This window comes from Caretta caretta, chromosome 21 (genome assembly GCF_965140235.1).
Source record: "Caretta caretta isolate rCarCar2 chromosome 21, rCarCar1.hap1, whole genome shotgun sequence".
Taxonomy (NCBI): domain Eukaryota; kingdom Metazoa; phylum Chordata; order Testudines; family Cheloniidae; genus Caretta; species Caretta caretta.
Genome location: NC_134226.1, coordinates 11,084,494 through 11,102,376, shown reverse-complemented (window position 1 = coordinate 11,102,376; position 17,883 = coordinate 11,084,494). Strand labels below are relative to the sequence as shown.

The 17,883-nt window shown below is 40.4% G+C and overlaps 1 protein-coding gene across 2 annotated transcripts in view; it reads left to right on the top strand.

Moving 5' to 3' along the window:
* Positions 1-17,883, top strand: part of ILRUN (inflammation and lipid regulator with UBA-like and NBR1-like domains) — a 56,480-nt gene that overhangs the window by 7,393 nt on the left and 31,204 nt on the right. For both annotated transcript variants that reach the window (XR_012665728.1, XM_048826356.2), the window contains exon 2: positions 13,267-13,421. Coding sequence is in view for 1 of the 2 variants with exons in the window: in XM_048826356.2 (XP_048682313.1) it covers positions 13,267-13,421 (155 nt within the window). In the remaining variant the exon portion in view is untranslated. The remainder of the gene's footprint in view (positions 1-13,266; positions 13,422-17,883) is intronic.

Here is a 17,883-nt window from a genome sequence, read left to right as displayed (position 1 = left end):
CTGTGAAACTTAGCAATAAAAGACAGATGTTCTGTCTGTGAAAGGGATGTGTCCATCACTACTTGTGGTGGTTTCCCTAATGGACATTGCACCATAGTCGGCTAGCACTTATCCAGGCATTGGGTCATTTGCTCCAGCCTAGTCAAGTGAGAGAGCGAAAAAGAGAGAGGTAAGTGTGATGAATCAACTAAAGAAGTTGCTGTACTTTCCAACTCACTAACTCTTGTAGCGGCCTCGTGTGTGTATTGAAAAGGAGGGGTAGCATGGTAGAAGCCCACAATACCCTATACAAGAGAGATCTCAACTCGGATAAGCAATTGCCTAGAGCAACCATCTGGAACCTTCTGGAAAGAAAAGTAGATGAACCTCCAAACCAACTCAATCACCCCATACTGTGGGCTGTAGATATGTTGCTATGCCCTTGTGTTCACAGTATGAAAGGTACTCCCCCTTGCAAACTAATTAGATGGTATTGGTCAGGCACAGCCGAGTGCTCTCTCTTCACATATAGCATCACACCGCATAGTTTACGTATCCATTCAGAATGAAAATCTAGTTTTATCCCACTGCGGCTGTTCTCTTAGACACTAAAACTGCTTGTCAGGATACATTAAGAGGGAGTCCAAATGCTGCCTCTTAACATGGGTCCTTAGGCTGCATTCCTAGGACAGATGCATGCTTGACAAAAGTGGCACTCTAAGAGGAAGTGCCCACTCTAGGAAATTGGTTAGGATGTGTCAGTGGTGTATAGCTGGCTTTTTGCCTCAATGATGGAGCTTTATATCCTGTTACTTGGATGTGTGTGTAAGTGGAAAGAATACACTTGGAGGGAGAATGTTTCCCCCTAAGAGAAAAAACAAGGAAATTCCATATACAAAACTCTGTCAGAAAATGTGAAAGGTGAGATTGAATATGTAGCCTTACCTCTATTTGTGCCTCTGCATTATAGCAGTCTTTGTGCTCAGATACTTTGTCAAGCGGACAGTTTTATTGACTGCAGTCGGCTGGACACAGCTTTGGTTTAGTGGAAGATCACAGCCTCTTACAACTGGTGCTATGTAAATACCTGAGTTTTCATTTTAAGTCTTGTGTTCTTGTTTTTGATAGTAACTGAAATCACTTGTCCATTCTCACTATTATTTTGTCAAAGGAGTTTGTTGAATTTCCTTCATCCTTTACTGTGGTAGTCTTTAAAAATGATAAAATAATCTTCAGATGTAAGTGTGCAAGATGTGATACAATCTACTTTGCTGAGAGCATGTATCTATTGTCTAAGATATTTGATTAGTAAACGCTTATGGGAAAAAGGACTTGCAGACACTTCTTAAGGTATCATGTTATATCTCTTGTCTAGTTTTTTAATCAGGATATTTGCATGAAACATAATCCGAGAACTTGATTTCAGATGCTTCCTGCACCATCTGAGGTGAGAGACCTTGGTGTATGATCATCCTGATAGTTTCTAAAAGAGTCAATCTTCTGTCAGAGAATGACATAACATAAGAAATAAGCATTGGGAGCAGATGAGTTGTTATCATAGGTCTATAGAAATTAGAGATTGACCCCTGGACTAGAGGACCCAATAGGTCTTGTCAGCAGCCTTTCAGAAGTGGTGTGCCGAGTCTTCATTTATTCACTCTAATTTAAGGTTTAGCATGCCAGTAATACATTTGAACATTTTTAGAAGGTCTCTCTATAAGTCTATAATATATAACTAAACTATTGTTGTATGTAAAGTAAATAAGATTTTTAAAATGTTTAAGAAGCTTCATTTAAAATTAAATTAAAATGCAGAGCCCCCTGGACCAGTGTTGGGACCCGGGCAGTGTGAGTGCCCCTGAAAATCAGCTCACGTGCCGCAGGTTGCCTACCCCGATCTAGCCCATTCCCACTATTCTCCCCACTGGCTGTTGAACCAATCAAGATTGTTCACAAGAGCAGGGGTTGGCAACCTATGGCACGCACGCCAAAGACTGCACGCAAGCTAATTTTTAATGGCACGCTGCTGTCTGACCCCGGCAGACATCAGCATGCCACTAAAAATCCTGCCTGGCCTGACGCGCTCTCCTTGCAGGGCAGGCAAGCTTCTCCCTCTCTGCGGCCGATCAGCTGGCGGCCCTTGCTACAGAGCGGGAGAGGTAAAAGTGGAGCCACAGCGCGCTCTCTGCTCTGGGGACCTTGGGGAAGGGGGTGGAATCAGGGTATATCCCCTCCAGCCCCCTGCCAGTGGCGTAAGATCAGCATTTTAATTTAATTTTAAGTGAAGCTTCTTAAACATTTTGAAAACCTTGTTTACATATGACAATAGTTTAGTTATATAATATATAGACTTATAGAGAGAGAGCTTCTAAAAACCGTTAAAATGTATTATTGGCATGTGAAACCTTAAATGAAAGTGAATAAATGAAGAATCGGTACACCACTTCTAAAAGGTTGCCGATCCCTGCACTAGAGTAAATAGTCTAATGCAGAGGTTCCAAAACTGGTTTGGAATACATGCTAGCAGGTCTGTGGAGAGCTGGCTGATTACAATCTGTTGGCTCTCATATCCCACCTGAGAGAGATCAGGTGGAAGGAGGGGATGAAATGAAGTTGACTGTGATTTCTCCCTTTTCCAAAAAGATAAATGCAAATTGAAATAAAGGCAATTACAAATATACACTTTCCTAATTGTTGCGTGAAGTGTTGTTGTAGCCATGTTAGTTCCCTGATAATTTACCATTTAAAAAAAATAAACTTCCAGCTCGTGATTGACAGAGGTTGGTCCAATAAATATTACCTCACTCACATCACTCAGTTACCTTATGTCACCCATTCATGTGGCCAGTTGTGGTAGTTTTCAAGCTGTGAAAAAGTGTGAAGCCCCCTGCTGTCAATGCTTTGTCCAGTCTCTTTTACAGTGGGACTCCCACCACCTGCTGAAATATTCCACAACCTAATACTTCTGTCAGGAACTTTTCCCCAATATTCAATGTAAATTTCTAATAATTTCATCCTATCACTCCTAGGTATTGTCCTTGTGTAGCACCTTTACTGACTCTTCTCCCTTCTTGGCTTTCAGGATGCTCAGACCTCATTTCCATGCTAGTATTGTTTGCAATAAAGAACAAGGGGCAAGAAATATGAGGCAGAATAATTTTCAAAATGCTTCCCTTTCTCTCCACCTTCTGAAAAATTTCCAACAAATCAGCTGCTCTTTAGAGTTTTATTAAAGAAGTGATAGGATTAAAAACAAGCACCTTCTTAATGCACGCCACTTCTGCTTCTTGTGTCTTCAGATTCCTCTGGGTAATATAGTGACCAAAGCCATATTCTTATTACTGTCTGACATGCAGAATCAATATATGGTGCCTGTTTTAGTGAACTGTATTTTCTCTCAACTCTGGCCAGGTCAATAAGCTGCTGAACACATTCTTATTTAAGAACATTTATTGTCTGTTGGTTCATGAAGCCACAAGACTAGTATTTAGTTTTTCCAGATTGCTGGCTGAGCTTGCAGATGCTGTTAGAAAACTCTTGTTGTGACTTAACCTGAATACAGTTACTTGGAAGCTTTTAATAAGCTACAGTTATTTCTACACAGTCACTTTGTTGCCTGTAATAGGCCTTATACCCCTTGAAGTGCTATCACCAAAACGCCACAGCAGTTTTCAGCCATAGATAACAGGATGTCAGGGTGTAAGTATAATGTCAGTTCTATTGACAGTATGTGTAATAGAAGATATTTCAACTACTCAATCCTTTATTTTGAGTTAAACTGTTTTTGAAATACACTGCTTAGCCGTTAACTTTTCTAGTTTATTATATCTCTGTATCAATGGTTCCACATATCCCTACACCCACACACCCTGAAATTAGTAAGAAACATGAGACCATAGGTTAGATTACTCAAAAGGCCATCTTAAGCAATTTTTACTTAAAGTACAAAAGATCCCAAACCACTGAATTTTCTTTCCTCCTTCATACCTCAGGGAGTTGACCTAATGATTTGCCATTTTTAAAAAATAAAGTTCCAGCTTGTGATTGACATACCATATAATTTTACTTGTTGAGCTGTAGACCTCTGAAAAATTGGGTGGGTGTGAAATGGAAGTGGAGGCAGACAACTATAGTGGAAGGAATTGAGGGTACTATCATTTTAGCCCAGCTGAGTTGCAATACATGCCTGAACTTGTTCTGTTTCTGTAGCTTATACTCCTTTATTTTAATGCAGACAGTTATAGATGGGAGGCATAACTGAGGAGCTGCTCGTGTTACTAGAGTCTTTTGCACACTTGTGGGCATTGATCTATCTTTGTCACACTGTGAAGTGTATTGCTCTTCTGATGCTATTGCCTATTTCTAATGGCCGCAAGTAGCTAATGATTCCCACTGTGACATTCTCAAAATACTTTCCCCCACACTTAAAGCTTCTGACCACCTGCTTAGGACGGTTCAGCTGCTGGGGATGGCTGTGTGGGTTTTTGTGTCTTTTTTTCATAATGTCATGGTATTGATTCTGTCACTGAGCTTGCTTTCCGTTGTTTGGCAAGATAAAATGCTCGACCTGGTGCAGGTGGGGTGATAGATAATGGTTAAACTATACATGTGTTCATTAGTACTTTTAGACAGGCTTCCTAAAGGAAAGCAGTATATATTGATTTAAATCACTGATGTTAATCATGATTTAAATAAGCAAGCAGGAAACCTTGATTCAAATAATCAATTTTATTTTTGTTTTTCATTTGTACTTCAGTTATTTTCTTTAAAAGGTTGATTCTCATTGGTTGGTAACCATTAAAACATGTTAATTTGCAACTTAATATAGCCTTTACACTAAACTTGCTATTACTATTTGCTAATCAGGATATATTATATATTCTACACTTAAGCAATTATATCATTTAATATGCATTTATTCACATTCTTGACTTTTACATTTTTTATATTGTTAGGAAGTTGTGGATGATTCAGTTCGTATTCACTGGCTTAGTTTGGATGGAAATTGGAATTTGGCTGGAAATTGGAATTCAGTTAAAAATTCAGTTAAAAATGGACAAAAATATCATTTTAAAATTGTTTTTCACTTAATAAAACTACGACAAACATGCTGATATTTAGGAAAAAAGTGAGTATATTAAGACACGTTTTGCATATAAAAACATTTATTAAACAAAGGTATTAGTATTTGTAGTTAATGTAGTGAATGGATTGTTTCTGGATAAGGCTAAGATTTTGTCATGGATATTTTTAGTAAAAGTCAGGGACAGGTCACGGGCAATGAAGAAAAATTCACTGAAGCCTTTGACCTGTCCCTCACTTTTACTAAAAATATCCATTAGAAAATGGGAAGGGGCTGAGCATCTGCAGGGTGGCTGAGAGCTGTGTGCCTCCCACTTCCCTGCCCCGCTGTGGCAGCCGGGGAGCTGCCGGGGTACGGCCACGGCCCATGGTGGCTTTGAGCTTGGGGGCCCGCTGCATCAAGTGATGGGTGTACCTCATAACTCCCTGCTGCTGCGGAAGGTAGCAGGACCCTTCGGCTCCCGGTTGTCAGGGCTGAAGTCACGGAGGTTTTTGGAAGTCACGGGTTCCGTGGCCTCTCTGACAAAATCGTAGCCTATTTCTAGTAACCATATCCTTCATGATTTTAGAACTAGTAGGTTACATCCTTTCTTACTCAGTTCTTATTCGTAGATTGTTTTACTCTTCTAGTCTTTCCTCCAATTTCTAATCAATTTCTCAACTTTGAATGAACTATTCATTGAACTGAACTAGTTAAATGAACTGAAATGAAGAAAATACTTTCTCTACATCTGCAAAAGAGTCTACTGCTGTCAGAAGCTGGTTTGGCACTTTAACAAACTCTGGTTTCAGCTGCTTAGCCAGTGACTTCCACCAGATCAGTGGTTAGACTTTATTTACAACTTTGGCAGCAAACGTGTTTGCTTAATATTGATTTTTTAAATTGATTTAAATGATTTTAGTATAGTACGTGTAGGTCTTAATATAGGCTTGTCATCATTTTAAATACATATATTTTTCTTTTTAAAAATAAACCTAATTTAGATTTTAAAAATCCATTTTTTTATCCACCTTGAAGAAAAGTGATTGGCACTATTTTCATGTGTGGAGAGCAGTGAGAATTACATAAAATCTTTCATAGTCTGTTTCCCTCTCTTGCACTGTCTCTGCATAGGGTACAGCATACATATTGCCTATTAGCTGGGCCATTCATTCTGCAGAAAATCAGTGTAGATTTCTGTGCCCTGTCTGGAAAACCCAGTTTGGTATTTGGAACCAGCTATTTGCAGCAGAGACCTTGAAAGATTTTGCTTTTCTGATAAGAATTCTTGGGAGAGTGCTAATCAGGAAACTTTACTTTACTTCAGCTATAACGTGAAATAGTTAAACTAAAAACTTCAGCTTCCTCTGTGTGTGTGTGTGTGTGTGGTGGATCATCCAAATTCCCCAAAAGTCACACATTCCTATAGTCTTGATTTTTTTGAAAGAGGAGTCGAGTGAAGATTTCTGTAACTCTTGTCAAAATGTGGGTTTAGAGAATGGTGTCTATCACGAGCCAATTGGTGATGGATTCACACATCCAGTGTTATAAAACATCTTGTGTCTTTCCACTTAGCCACCACATCTTATGCCTGGTAAAAATATTTAATGTTAGCTTTCTCTCACTTGGGATTTTCTGATACTTTCTTTCCCATTCCTTGTCCCTCTCTCAAGGATATCCCTTTGAGGAATCTGCTGTTTGAGAACCAGCAGGATAGTTGTGTGAGTTTTCCTATTTGGATCATAGTCTCAGTAGCATCGCTCCAGTTTTCCAGCAGCTGGGGCAAATAAAGTAAACAGCAGGTGTTGCATATCAGTAGTAAGGAGCAGAACAACCCCAGGTAACTTGTTACAGAGTTCCATTACTGAGGAAGGAGAAATAGTTCATCTACTTTTGGTACTGTCTCACATGACCTTCTCTTAAACCAACTAGGGAAATGCAACCTAGATGGAGCTACTATAAGGTGGGTGCATAACTGGTTGGAAAACCATTCCCAGAGACTAGTTATCAGTGGTTCACAGCCTTGCTAGAAGGGTATAATGAATGGGGTCCCGCAGGGATCAGTTCTGGGTCCGGTTCTGTTCAATATCTTCATCAATGGTTTAGATAATGGCATAGAGAGTACATTTATAAAGTTTGCGGATACCACCAAACTGGGAGGGGTTGCAAGTGCTTTGGTGGATCGGATTAAAATTCAAAATGATCTGGACAAACTGGAGAAATGGTCTGAAGTCAATAGGATGAAATTCAATAAGGAGAAATGCAAAGTACTCCATTTAGGAAGGAACAGTCAGTTGCACACATAGAAAATGGGAAATGACTGCCTAGGCAGGAGTACTGTGGAAAGGGATCTGCGGGTCATAGTGGATCACAAGCTATATATGAGCCAACAGTGTAATGCTGTTGCAAAAAAGGCAAACATCATTTTGGGATGTATCAGCAGGAGTATTGTAAGCAAGACACGAGAAGTAATTCTTCCTCTCTGCTCTGTGCTGAGTAGGCCTCAACTTATTGTGTCCAGTTCTGGGTGCCACATTTCAGGAAGGATGTGGACAAATTGGAGAGAGTCCAGAGAAGAGCAACAAAAATGATTAAAGGTCTAGAAAACATGACCTGTGAGGGAAGATTGGAAAAATTGAGTTTGTTTAGTCTGGAAAAGAGAAGACTGAGAGGGGACATAACAGTTTTCAAGTATGTAAAAGGTTGTTAGAAGGAGGAGGGAGAAACATTGTTCTTTTTAACCTCTGAGGATAGGACAAGAAGCAATGGGCTTAAATTGCAGCATGGGAGGTTTAGGTTGGACATTAGGAAAAACTTCCTAAGTGTCAAGGTGGTTAAGAACTGGAATAAATTGTCTAGAGAGATTGTGGAATCTCCATTATTGGAGTTTTTTAAGAGCAGGTTAGACAGGTACCTGTCAGGAATGGTCTAGTCTAGATAATACTTAGTCTTGCCATGAGTGCAGGAGACTGAACTAGATGACCTCTTGAGATCCCTTCCAGTCCTATGATTCTATGCTATTTCTTTCTTTTGCATATTTTCTCTTACCTGTTTTCACATGAAGCACCTAGGTGAGCATTGCAGTTCCCAGTGATGTTTTGTGCAAGGATCTGAAAAGAAGAAAAGAAAATTCACAGCAGCTATATTATTGAAGAATTCAGAAAGGCTGCAAAAGTGCCTCTGTATAACGTTGTTTTGGATCTAATACTCCATGCTGTAGTTCTTGATTTATTCTTGCATCACTCTTCTGCTCTGCTTTTCTGTAGGAAGAGTAAGGGTTGTGATTTACTTGTTTTTCATACTCTTGTTAGCTAGAGGTAATTAGATGGTGGTGTGGCTATAGGGATGGGGAGAAGCCAATAAAAGATCAGTATGTAAATTTCTGGAGTTACTGATCTATTATGAAGATGAATCACTAACTTTGAACAATATCTTTGTGCTCTGATCTGTATTTACATAGTATCTTTCATCAAAAAATTTCAGAGCACTTCACAGACAAGAATTAATCTCACAAGTCACTTTAGCAATAGTATATTTTATTCCCCATTGTGAAACTTTTCCTTATGAAATCTTAAAACATGACAGAATGCATTTGAGTAAAATTAACCCAGAGGGTGTATACTGTCCTTCAGTTCATACCCCTCGTTCAGAAGCTGAGTTTATGGCAACAAAGTGCCTTTCCGCATGTTGACCTCGCTTGGTGACTGGAGCAGAGTATTATTGGAAGCCCATAATTAATAGATACTACACAGTTCATTCCCATTCAGCTTGCCCTTGACCTAGTTTGAAGCTGAGAAGGTTGACACCGATATCCAGATTACAACTGTAGTGTAAGAGAGAATGTAGGTAACTTTCCTTTCTTTTCTTCTCTGGAGGACACTCGCTATGTTAGAAATGAGCCTGGTAGTGAAGATAGAGACTCAAGTGAGAAAATAGCAGTGTTTACAGCCGGTGACTGGTTATCATGACACTTCTATTATGTTCCCTGCTTTGCTACCCATTCCGTGTGGCCTTAAGCAAGTTACCTCCTTTGCCTATTTTTTTTCTACATGTGGAAAAGAGGGATCATAGTAGCCTACCTTGCAAAGGAGAATGAAGCTCAATTAACATCTGTAAATGTGCTTTGAAAAGTACCATATACGTGCATACTTAACATAACACCACACATTTGCCTAAAGTGACAGAAGGTAAGAGCTGCTTACAATCTTACCAAAGTCTGGACAAAAGAGATGGGCATGAGAAGGAAGGCATCTAGCTGGCCTGACTAATTTGGCGATAAACCAAACTTCTGAAACATTTGGAAGTTAAGGGACAGTGGCAGGGCTATTAGCTTTTTCCTCCTCTCTAGCTAGCCTACAAAACTGGTTTGAACCAGGACAGATGAAAAGAACTCCTGGCAGGTTTAAAAAAAACATTCTCTTGAGAGCGTATAGTTGTTTGGGGGACTATGAAACAGACGCTGCCTGGGGGTGTCTGAAGAAATTAGGCCAGCCTAAGTTACCATCAGGGGATTGTAAACGTTTGTGCAAGATAGATTTGTGTAGAGTGTTCTATTTTAAAATCCTTTTTCTTGAAATTCTTTGTTTCTATTGTTCAGCAATAACTTGGTAGTTAAGCCTGTCTGGTCACTCTTTTCACCATGGGTTACAGGCTCCCGAAGGAAAGAATTGCAGGTGCTGAACCCAGTTGGACTGGCAAAGTAAGCACAGTCAGCACATGGGGTACTGTAGCCTTGGGCCCCATCTACGAGTGGGTGGATTGTGTGATTCCACCTGAGATACATAAAGGCACAATGCCCAGGGACTGAAGGAGATGCACTCAGCGAGACCAGAAAGCTGACAAAGCAGCTAACCCTGGAACTGTGACAGTTTACTCATGTGGATTATGTTGGTTAAGTTAGAACTTGTCTTAACAGTTCCACATTTATTATTAGTTTATATATAACTTTGTCATGTAGGCAGGAGAAGGCCTGGTGAGTAGTGAGTTTTGGGGAGAGATTTAGTGAAGAGTGAGGTGGGCTGTCACACTGGAAGAGGGCTTCTGCACCAGATGTAGGGCAGCATAGACGAAGGAATGAAGTCAAGGGGTTTGTGTAAGTGGGAGGGGATAGCAGGATTGAATGCATAAATCAGGAGTTTGTAAGATCATAAATGCTTCAGAGAGGGGGCCTTGTTTTTGTACCTGACTCTAAAGTGCTTCACACACTGGTGTGATACACAGAAATAGTAATAGGGAGGGAGGACAGAAACTTAGACAAGAGATGGCACCATGCAGGGCTTCAAATGTGCTTGTTTGGACTTGAAACCAGTGAAGTGATTTTCGGGAGGAGAGATGAAAATCAGCTTTTAAGTAGAGTCCTATGTGGATACAAAATTTGTATCCGCATCTGATCTGCAAACATGGTCCACGGATATCTGCAGATCTCTGCTTTTAAGTATTTTTCTGATTTTCAAAGTTTGTGCTTGTAAATGTCTCTGGTACTGAATTGGAGGTATGGGGTTATTGGTGGGGAACTGAATCAGGGTTTCCTGTGGTTTTGTAGTTCAAGGTTCAGATGGTTTCCTAGTGTGTCCATTGGCTGGTGCAAGGTGTGATTTCCCAAAAGAAGAGGTATCATATTTAAGCCCATACTCCATTTGATGTCTCCCAAAAGACAAAGACAACAAGGAAATGTTGCTGTCTAATCTGTCTGCTGGTTGTGTAACCAGGCAGTGCATGATTTATGCCACACTGTCTCACAGTAGACTCTCTTGAAGCAGTTCAGTGTCGAAGCATTCTCCTGCTTGAACTTTGGAGATTTGCGTTGTCATTCTCTTGCTACTTTTCTATATTGTTACTTTCATTTTCTACTTAGTCTCTATAAATTTCCTTGAATCGTCTGTTGCGACTGCCCGAGCATTTAGAACAACAAAGCAAAACCCAACTCTTTGTGTGGAGTGGGGGCGGGCAGGCAGGGAGGGAGGGGTCGTGATACCTGGACACACTGGGACAGGAAGTCTACTTTTCTTGCGTCTTATTCAGTGGGTTTTTTTATTAAATGCTGCAGCAGACTCTGAATTGTTTCACAGTGGCAAAGCAAGCTGATGAAATATGACACAGGGATGGGAAGAGACTTGGCAGGGGGCCTTGATGCACAAATAGCCCCACTACCCTCTGAAGTATGCTTACAGCCAAGCAAACAGAGAACAAAATACTACAGGCTGCTTTCAGATTTGTTGAAGAATTTTCCCTCAAGATCTGTCTTCTGTTTCCTTGGTTTTTTTTTTAATCTTAGTGTAATAGTTTTATTGCTTGTGTGCTGCGTACTTGGGATCAGACATTTTAGGATGTCTGGAGATTTATCTCTGTGTGTTTATGGATGGAGAGGAGGAAGAGCTGTGTGTGGTAGTACCATATCTGACTACTGTAATATCTTTAACCTTGGGTCAGGGTAATGTGGGGAAGAAATTTCAGAGAAGACTGAAGTCTAGATCATGGTATTAACCAGTTGAGTGAACAGTAACCTCTTGGCACAGCTCCATTGTGAGTTATGTAGATCTTGTTCAGTGTATAAGCAACTGGCATCTGATGACATAAAACCAAGCATTTGTTTTCATTTATTGGCTAATGTGACATGCACCCTTCCTGTAACATTTGACTGAGCTGGCTGTTTTAAATATAGTCCTATCTTTCCTATGTAGAAAATGCCTAGAGTTGAATAATGGCTTATAGTATAAAATGCATTGATTGTGTGTCAGTGAAAACCTTGCATGGTGGCTATTATGATCAAAGTCTGCTCTGTGCTAGGTAAAACCTAACAATTAAAAAAAAAAAATCCTTAACCTGTTTGACTGCCTAAAACTACCTATTATGTCCTGCAGGACATTCCTCCAGTGTCACCTGATGCATTGGTTACATTATCCATGACTTAAACAGGATGCAAGTTAATGCAGCCGTGATTGTGGCTAACATGTATTTAAACCTAAGCTCTCTATCCCTTCTTCCCCCCAGTCCAGATAGCTTTTACAGACATACCTAATTTTCATATAAGATAGTTACTCCTTTTGCCTTAAGCAGTTAGCTAGTATTGCGGGGCGTGTGTCTAGTGGGCTGTTTCCATTATGAGGGGAGATTGATGATAGGTAACTCTTTGCAACCCTGTTTATTTAAAAAGAACATCAGAACAGCCATACTGGGTCAGACCCATCATCCATCTAGGCTAGTATCCTATCTTCCAACAGTGGCCAGTATCAGGTGCTTCTGGCAATTGGAGGTTTAGGGACACCCAGAGCACTGGGGTTGTGTCCCTGACTATTTTGGCTAATAGGCATTGACGGAGTTATCCTCCATGAATTTAGGTAATTCTTTTTTGAACCCAGCTATACTTTAGGCCTTCAAATGCCCCATGGCAATGAGTTCCACAGGTTGGTTGTGCATTGTGTGAAGAAGTACTTCCATATGTTTGTTTTAAATCTGCTGTCTATTCATTGGGTGACCCCTAGTTCTTGTGTTGTGCAAAGGGGTAAATAACAATTCACCATTCACTTTCTGTACACCATTCATGATTTTACAGACCTCTGTCAATCTCTTAATCATCTCTTTCCTAAGGCTCTGTCTATACTACCACTTATTTTGGTATAACTTACGTAGCTCAGGGATGTGAATAAGCTACCCCCCCGAGTGACATAAGTTACACCAACCTAAGCACCGATGTTGACATTGCTATGTTGGCACTCGTTGGGAGTGGATTAAGTCGATGGGAGAGCTCTCTGTCAGCTGGGTGCAGGTGCAGCTGTGCCACTTAAGCTCTCTGGTGTAGTCATAGCCTCACCTGATCTACTGCATCTTAAGTACACTCTGTCTGAAATAGATAATAAGCTCCGTGGTGCTGGGACTGTGTTCAGGATTGAGTATGCTGTCAGCAGTAAATAAATAGGCTCCTTGATTGGAATTCCTGCCATTCTGTGTCTAACCATGTATCTTGAAAGCATCAGGGCCTGTATCCTAGCAATCCAGCAATTATACCATTTTGGTCTTGAGAATTGAGTAATCACACATGTTTTTTTGTGCTTCATCCATCCCATACAGCCAGAGGATCAGAAGACCTTGTACTTCAAAATTAACCTAACGGAGCTAATGCTCTTTAATTTTTTTGTTTAGCTTTAAGAGATGGAATATATAAACCCTTGAGAGTGACCTGATTCAATGGGTCTGTACTTAAGGCTGCATTCTGTTTTGGTTTCCAGGAACCTACAAGCAGCCATTGGAGCCTACTATGACTTTGAGAGTCCGAACATCAATGTGCCCTCCATGTCCTTCGTTGAAGATGTTACCATAGGAGAAGGGGAGTCCATCCCTCCTGATACCCAGTTTACAAAAACATGGAGAATACAAAATACAGGTAAATGGGGGTAAATCTTTCCTTTTTCATTGAACTGAGATGGAAACTTCATAGAAACAAAGATCCACTTGTTCAAAATGATTTTTTATTCTGCAGGAGTAAAGTTATTTCATATCAAGGTGTTAATGAAGGGGGAGGCTTTCAAAGACACAAGGGGAAGCTAAGTGCCCAAAAACCATTGAAATGCCTTTTTGGTGCCTTTGAAAATGTTCACCTTTTTGGACACTGACGTTTGGGCAAAATGGAAGCTTGTTATGTTGACAGGTGGGGAGCTGTAATTTCTGTCTTATCTACCTTAACTCCCCAAGGAAGCTTAGCAGTCTGAAGATGTTGTAATGCCAAGGCCTGTGTATAGGTTAGAAAGAAAAGAAAGCAAATGTGATGTGATATCTGCTTCCCAGCCCCTTCCTCTTCTACCTTCCTCACTGCCTTTCCCAGGAGGGTTCTTTTGTGTTGGAGGTAACATGACAGGATAGAGCCAGATGGTGTCTGTATGGGTTTAGAAGGACCTTACAACCTCTCTTCTTTTCAGTCCCAAGCTCAATCACTTCAGCAGTTTCCATCCCTCTAAACTGGGTTGATATTTTCTGTTGTTCCCTTCATTAGTACATTAGTTTATTGGGTGTACTTACTTTGAGCTCTTTGTAAGAACAGTAGCCTTGTAGCACTATTGTATTTATGGGGATGTTTGTTTTCCTGTTCAGACCTTCTGTTTTGGCTGTTGGATATCCTGAACTTTTCAAACTCGGAGGACAAGGAATTTGTGTGGCAAATTCTGTCTGAAAGTAAAACCATGTGACGCAGAAGTGATCCTAAAATAGTTCAGCTGTTTCTGTTGATGGAATTCTTTATTCTTCTAGTTCTTCTTCTGTCCCTATGCTGTGTGCTTCACTTAGGAGGAGGTATTTAATTGGGATGATAGTTGTATTGGAACAACTCTCTAGGAACAGATTTAACCTTACTGTAGTGAATGGAGTGAGTGGTGCTCTGGGGCCAGATCGTACATCACTGAAATCAGTAGCCTTGCCACAGACTGTAACTGGAGCATGATCAGCCCTTGTATGGGGACAGTGTTATCCAAAATTCTGATTCAGACAGATGCACGTGACCAATTATGCTGTTCAGTGGTATTTTGAGTTCCCGTCTCTTCCTTTGCATTTTATCTTTACTTGGCAAATTCTGTAGGAAGTTATTTTCTTAGATATTCATTCAGTACAGGATTCCTAATTTTCAGTCTTTTCTGTCACTTAAAGGCTCTTCTAATCAGAATCTCTTCCAGCAAGAGGATGGAAACAGTTTACCTTTAAAAAGGGGTATTTTTCAGCAAATGAACTCAGCCCATTTAAAATCAGAATTGTTTTATTTAAACTCCTTGAAACTCATGAGCAGCCAGTATGTTAGAACTGCATTTCATTCTTTTTTTTGCGTGGTCTATACACTGTCCCTTCAATTAACTGTGGGGCACTTTATAGAACCCATGAGAGTGTCAAGAAATCAGTGGAGGTGATGCAACTCTGAGAGGAGATGGTGTAAGCTCAGACTAAATTACTCTCATTGCAAGGCTGTGACAGTTGCAATTCTATTAAAACGGTGTGAACTGTGTGAAATTAGGAACAGAGTAATCTTGTGGCAGTTCCTAGAGGAGAGGATGTGATGCAAGTTTGTGGAGACAACATTCCAGCGTGAGGTGAGCCAAAACAGTCATCTCTGTGTGAGTCTGAATTGAGGCCAGGCAAAATAAACTCTCAGTGCTTATCTACTGAGATGTAATTATGGGAGGAAAATGAGATCTGTGGATTCAAAGGGAGATAATACTTTGTCCTCGAGTGCTGCAATGACCGGCTCGCATGAGTAGTTCACCTGTGTATCTGAATTTAATTATCATGCTTTTGCTGCTTCTGTGCACAGGAATGATAGCATAACGAGGACTAATGTTCTTAATCGTGTGTGAGCAAATTACAGCTGTGTTAAAAATCATAAATGACTCTTCTTGCCACAGAGCTTGGAGCACTGTATAGTAATATGCTAAACATTATAAAACAAACGGTTATTAAACCCCACCATCCTAAAAACTTACTTGGGTACAGGGCATAAGGGCAAGAAGTGAGGTAAAGATAGACTCAACACTTTGTAGGCTGGCGCTCATATGAAAAAACACCAATTGCAGGGAAAGGGTTTCGGTGTACTATTGGACTTTCCTGTGTGTATTTGGTGGCTATTTGGGTAAAATGGAAAGGTGACTGTTGAGCACTTTATTTCTAATGTGCAAAACTATTTGGCAAATTTGTACATTTACTATGTATATAATATATGGACAATTAGTGTAAAATACGAGACATTCTTGACAAGTGATGAGGGATAGATCCAGGGGGAACAAGTTTTTCACCTTAGCAACCCCCATGGCAAAGGCACTATAATCTTCTCAGCAGTTGAGGTGGAGTTTCCTAAAAGTCCAGGTCCTGTCTAAGCTTCAGAACCCTTCAGGATGAGACTGGAAAATACTAGCTCCAAATGAAATCCCCATATGTGAAATCTACTGTTGATTGACAGACCTGTTTTTAGTAACTAAAAACCCTTTGCTTCCCCCGTCCTCATTCTCTTGGTTTTTTTCCTTTGGTTTTTATGAGTAAATCATAAAATCCCTCCCACAAGTAACAGATGTGTCTTCATGAAAACTTGGGTTTTCAGTTTCTTAAAAAAATTTCTAGATAATTGTTAGATTCAGTGAATTTTATGTTGTCTTTAAAATTTGTTTCCCTTCCTAAAGTCCTTGGGTCTTGTAGGATGTGGGTAGGGAGTTGAAGGAAACAGTTTCAACTTAGAATTCCTTGGTTTTTGTGGCTTCCTGTCAAAACCAAACTTTGTTTTGGCTTCCACCAGGGTTAAAGCATTACTTTCTTTTGTAAATTTTGGTTATAACAATACTTCGGCTTATCCACAAAGGCCAGACCACACTGTTACAACTTGGTTTAGCTTCAATCCAGGTTAACTATCGTTTTTGTGGTGGTGGTTTTACTGTGCAGATTAGGCCAGTGTCTTACATTTAAAAATTATTTCAATTAATATTTAATATCCAAGGACTGGAATGTTCAAGATTAGCACTTGCTAGGTAGATGCTGAAGTGAAGCCAAGATTCTTAATGATCCTGCAGGAACCCTTGATTAAATGACTTCAGTTCTAAAACATGAAAAAAACAGAGTGAGGCATCGCTTTGAGGGATTTGGTGTGGCAGAGCTGCTTTCTGTCTGATGCAGAGAGCAGAGCTGTTGTGTACTCAGTTGGTTGAACGGGTCAATTAGAGTTCCGTAAGCATGTAGTTCTGTTTATGAATAAACTGTTTTCAGGCAGGGGCTTTTTGCCTGTTGTCAAAAACTAAGGTCCAGTCCTCCTACAGTGTGATAGTCTTTTTGCAGGCTCGCCAATCTTGTATAATAGGACTAAAGAATCACCCCGGTTCAATGGACTTACTTCCATATCCCAGTCTACCTTTAGCTGCTGCGAGCTCCTTTGGATGGTTACTGCAATCTGTCATCTCCTGAGAAATGCATGTACTGAAATAGAATGACATAATCATCATTTCATTTTAATGGCGCTTATCAGCTATAGCACTCTAAGCACATGGCAAACTTAAAGCCATTAAAACTGATAAAAATCACATATATTATTTAAACGAAAACCATGTTGCCAGGCTGCACACCCTTTCACACAAAAGTTGCCACACTCCATAGCTCCCACACATCACAACATAAGGCCTGGTAATCACTCAGATCTTCCTTTTCCAAGGGCCCCCAACCTTCTTGCTGTTTCTAACTGTAGCTGGGTCCAAAATAGCTGCCCTGATCCCATTCCAACTATTCCACACTGATACTTCCTCAGTTGATGGGTTTCTTTCTAGGTCCAAACCCCACAAATAATGATTCGCTGCCATGCCCTCACTGCAGTACTTCCAGAAAACAGATTTTTCCGTAAAGTCAGGTATCTCAAGGAATGCTCCTACAAGATGTCCCTTGGTCACTAATACCTATCCAGAGTTGCCATCTCAGCATCGGCTTGCAATAATCATATATATCTGTCCAAATTTCTCTGCAGCTCACAGACGTCCCTAAACTGCTCCCATTAACTTATAGCAAGCAGAATGCAATCGCTACAGCCCAGAAACCAGATTTATCAGTCCAGCTCATATCATGATCTCAGAGAGAGCATCCAAATGCCATGTTGGCACTGATATTCACACATCCACTGGAGCCATGCTCTACAACTCTTTCAAAGCCATTCTCCACAGTTTTTCCATCTCACCATCCCCTCCTCTTTTGCCATTGCATGAAACTGCTGCATCTGCCCTCAAATGAGCTGTTGCGTGTACAGCAAATACCACCTTGCTCCATTCCTTCATGCTATACAACATCAGCCCCTAGAACTTCAGTCTAAACTTGGATCTCAGTTTTCACTGTCAGAGTTCAGC